The sequence below is a fragment of the Pecten maximus genome, chromosome 18, assembly GCF_902652985.1.
Source record: "Pecten maximus chromosome 18, xPecMax1.1, whole genome shotgun sequence".
NCBI lineage: Eukaryota > Metazoa > Mollusca > Bivalvia > Pectinida > Pectinidae > Pecten > Pecten maximus.
In genome coordinates, this window is record NC_047032.1 from 20,491,918 (window position 1) to 20,497,007 (window position 5,090).

General features: G+C 36.7%; 1 protein-coding gene across 1 annotated transcript; it reads left to right on the forward strand.

The window, feature by feature from the left end:
• The first annotated feature begins 1,594 nt into the window (after window positions 1–1,594).
• On the forward strand, window positions 1,595–4,678 carry LOC117316481. The gene is made up of 2 exons (XM_033871088.1): window positions 1,595–1,721; window positions 3,530–4,678. The coding sequence occupies exon 2, from the start codon at window positions 3,537–3,539 to the stop codon at window positions 4,116–4,118; it is 582 nt and encodes a 193-aa protein (XP_033726979.1). The 5' UTR covers window positions 1,595–1,721; window positions 3,530–3,536; the 3' UTR covers window positions 4,119–4,678.
• The last annotated feature ends 412 nt before the right edge of the window (window positions 4,679–5,090 follow it).

Below are 5,090 nucleotides of genomic sequence, written 5' to 3' on the forward strand. Positions count from 1 at the left end.
AGATGGATTATTACACGCATATGAATGAATCAATAAATAAATAAATGAATGAATGAATATGGATGATGGGTGGATGGACGGATGGATGGATGGATGGATGGATGGATTATTAAATGCATATGAATGAATGAATGAATTAATTAATTAATTAATTAATTAATAAATGAATGGATGGATGGATTGATTATTAAATACATATGAATGAATTGCTTATTAAATGCTGAATGAATGGGAAGATAGATGTTTGGAGGATTATTAAATGCATATGAAAGAATGAATGAATGAATGAATAAATGAATCGGTAGATGGAAGGATAGGTGGATTATTTCCATTTATAAAAACAACGTCTATAAAGTTTTAAGGGAAATACATACTTGTGTAACAACACTGTAGCTGCAAAACACCTTCACCTATGTGGAGAACAGGTATATACATATCTATATACACACACGCACAGGTATGACCTTATAAGACTCGGCGTATGGACAGGTACAGGTTATTACGCACCTTGTGTTGATAATTTATTGATATAACCGAGTCTATATACGGGAGTTTTATGGAATCAGTGACGACTACAACACTATTCGTCAGGCTCTGGTGTTCTAAACGATCTTCACTTGTGATCAATGTATTTTACCCAAATTGTGTATCAAATTCGAATTTTGTCAAAATTTAACAAAATATGGTTTTAATAGTGGGGCTGATGGTGATGAAATGGGGGTGATAAAATGCGTATAGTATTTGGGGAAGGTGGTCATAATGTAAACATATATATTAGATATATATGCATATTAAAATATGTAGAATCGTTCTATCAATGAAAACTAGGCCATTCGCTGGATACTTCCACTGACACCGTTTGTTCAGGTTGGAGTAAAGCAAGTAGAACGAAATGAATTCACAGATCGTCTTTAAACAGAAAGGGCTCCATATCGATATATCGTTTATCGGTTACACTGTATATAAAAAATGTGTCTCGGTAGGAACTGTATTATGTACACTAATGTCTCGATAATACACGTGAGTGACAGTTCATACTACTAAATCAGAGTATCCATAAATCACCTCTACTGTAACCTTCTTTTGGTTTATTCTCATTGATACATACAGTCTTGGAAATATTGAATCAATTAAAAGATAAGCCAAACAAAAAGCCAAGCAATCAAACATTATTAACATAACTCAGAAATAAAACTTTCCAGTCAAGAACATTGGAGAGTAATACTAACCAATATGGTCTTACGAGACCATGTAAAAACTATATAATATAATAATATATTCAAATATGTTAAATTTTAATTAGTTAATTAACATAACATTTGCATATTCTACCGAAATAAAGTCAGAATTTTTCCGTGTGGTGCATGTAACTGCCAATAACATGCTGTTATTGCTCTGATACGGCCACAATGCATTCCCGTAACACACTTACGGGCTAATTAATTTGCATAGCTGCATATCTGTCTAAACCTCATCGACCAATCATATTTATGGGGCAGTCTGCATGATAGGTGTTAGTGTCTCGCGCCTAACACTGTCGACTTGGCGAAGCTCCAGGAAGCCGTCTGTGTATGATGTGACGTCACACAAGCTGTATATAAACAAGTCGACCAGCGATCAGAATCAGAAACAGCCTAAACGATCGTGGACATAGACCTATATTAATACAAACAGTGCAGGATTTTACTCTCTTACAAACAACAACAGACTTTATCAATAACGTAAGTACACATTTTTAAATGGCTTCTGTTCATTAATTAACAAATTGTTTCATGTTATATGTTAGTTTGCATTTAAAATTGTACTTGTTATTAATTCTGACTCATTAGCACACGTGTATATGCTATGATTTCCACGTGTAGTTTTAATTACACTTCGACATTTTAATGGTTTAGCAATGTTATTAAACAACTACATGACTCAATATCACATGTGGATGGTACTCGCTACAAAAAAACGGAACGACTGATACGCACGTGTAATAACAATGATGCAATTGTCTTATGTTATTACAAGTAAAACGATCGATCCGCGGCAGTTCTCGACAGACGGAGCATTAGTCATCTAAGCCTGGTCTTTCCATGCGTTTAAAGTAAGCGAGTTAGATATGTATGTAAATATTGACAGTCTATTCTAGGTCAGGGACGTTAGTGTCGAGCCTACCTGTCTATTATAAACACACGTTTTTTTTTTGTATTTTGTAAACAGTTAAGAAGCTGTAGTGCAGTATCTATACATCCTATTTAAGTTGTAGATGTGTAATATTGTGACAGGACTGACCCATATTTCACAAATATTCCTTAAAGCAAGGGTTTACTTTTCCCTTGGAAAACATTAATTGATTTTAACTTCACATTTTTCCTTAAATTATTTAATGCTTTCCTATGACACGGTTTGGGTTGAAAAGTTTCCTTAGTTCAATGAACGGTGATGATGCTGGGGCTGATCTCGGTGTCTATTCTAGTTCTGTGATGACAGGTGACTAGCCGACCATCTCTACCTATTAAAGTGTACAGTAGCACTCGGCGAAGTTGTGGTTTTGTGGAGTCCGATACACCTGAGGGTGTGGACATCATTAGGAGACGTAAATGACCCGTGGGCAGTTATTGATGTTCCGTATGACAGCTAAAATGGGGTCCGTCTCACGATCTTAAACGGGTTTACGACACAAATTGATAGGACGTGATTGGGTTTTCGTAACATTAACGATACCAGCATGTTTACCGTTGTTTAGGGAGTGACAGTGCAATGTGTATGCTGACTCAGCATATTTAAGGACCGTAACGTATAAAAACTTAACTTAACGCACAATATACGTATGTGTTGACCACATAAACAGTTGAGTGTAAGATTCAAATCAATAAAACATCACAGATATATTGAATACGTACTTTTCATCGTTGTTTTGAACGAATATCATTTTAATATAGAAGGTTTAAATTAGATAAAGATTATGTTGATACCACAAAAGTATCATAGTTCGTTGCCCAATTCGGCAAAGACCTACTGGAACACGATTAAAAGACATTGAATTGTGGATTTGTGCTAATAAGATATCCATACCAGCATGCTGTACGTCTCTGTACTAGCCAATTGACTCCGTTAATCAGATAATTAAAATTTCAAGAATGGAAACATGGTCATTAATTGGAATGTCGAATCAGAACATTAAATTATAGGTTTCAGTTAGAATGTCGAAGAGTACTGTACACTCGCTACAGACAACATGTTTATGTAGAGTATATTGTAAACACCTTACACTGTGTAGACTGTGAGTACTCATACACCACGATGTACTATAGCAGTGGTTCGGGTCGGCTATGTAGATATACATGTATAAACATACTGCTACCAGTCACAATATACACAGCTACCATATACGGGATCTACATGAACTACACCAAGCCATTCATAAAATCTATTTTATTTCCCCTGCTACCTTGACAATTGAATACCTCGCCATGAAATAGATATACCCAGGATGTATACAGACAGTATACTTATATGTTCAATACTTTATATTTTACAGGTAAAACATGCTGCTGAAAGACGAGAAAGTCAACATGTACAGTCTCCCAATGGTGGCCGCTCTACAGACTGGCCGAGCGGTGATTATCGATTTCATGACCGACCGCCAACTCACACAAACATATTGCATGATACAGGAAGCTGCACAGAACAGCGAGGGATACGGAATGGACGAATTTGATTCCGAAAAAGACTTCCGAAGGGAGATTGATGGTAGTGACTGCTTCGCTATCATGTGTAAAGAAAGTGGGGACATGATTGCTGCATTCATTATTGCAGTCAGCAAATTTTATCGGGGTCCCTCGGGTGTCGCCGATCCATTTGTGATTGTAAAGAGATCCGAACGTCAACAGAGACTTGGAGAATTTGCTCTGCGTACAGCCATCGACTTCTCGTGTCGACTTGGGTACGTGGCCATGTACGTTGATACATTTTCAAATAATGTTGCCATCCAAAGAATTGTTGAGAAGATTGGAGGGTTCAGTCGTGTCGGCTTCCTCCCTATGGGCGGTCGTCTTAACAATGGCGAGATGGTCGGGTCGTTCATATACTACAGGGATCTGACCGTAAGCCTCGTTAACCTCACGTGATCTGCTTGCACTCGCCTTACCAAACAAGCCAAGGGTTGATCACAACCGATCAGCTAAAAGAAGCAAGTGGCCGGTTCGAACTGGTGTCAACCAAAATATGACACCACATCGACACTGCCATAGTGCCTTTATGGATCGACAAGCAAAACACCAACAATGACGCTTCTGCAGCTCATATGTACATGCTTGAACTTTCATTTGCGAATTGCGTCATCATCGTGCCGTGAAAGCTTGTCATCTCTAAACCGAACCAAGTGCGGGAATCACAGGGACCAATACCAGAACTCTCTGTCCTAAGAACGAACTGGATTTTATCGAACCAATGTGACATGCACATGAAATGCACGTGCAACGTGCTACAGAGACAAAGATACGAATGCTAATTTAAAGAGTGATATTTCAATCTATATTTAAAGACGATTAATGTTATTTTTCAAATGGTGCCATTCAGTCAAAGTTATTTTTTGTAAAGCGTATTTATGATGGAAACATGCATTCATTTTGATTATTATACATATGTTAAATTTATTGTTATTGAATATTAAATCAATAAAAACAAACTCAATGTATTTTAGTTATTTCTGTGTTTCACGTACTGTTGTTATATGTTCAAACATGTATATACTACGTTTGCTCATGAAACGTATTACCTTGAACAATCTCACCATTTATTTTTTGGCCCAGCTGTCCCGCCTCAGACTCAGTCTGAAATGATACAGAAGTATGCGTCTAAATGCTGTTTACGGTAAATAAAACCGCTACTTTTCTATACGTTAATATATATTTTAGTTTACAAACTTTTTGGTGATGATTTTGATGGTCAGAGGAATAATACAAATACCAATAATACCACATGGATATATATCCATACCATCGTATCAATTAACGATCTGATTTCATGGACCAGAAATTCCGGAGACAGCATCAATGAAAATAAACATCTCTCCATAGGTCTCTGTGTCTGTACATTAT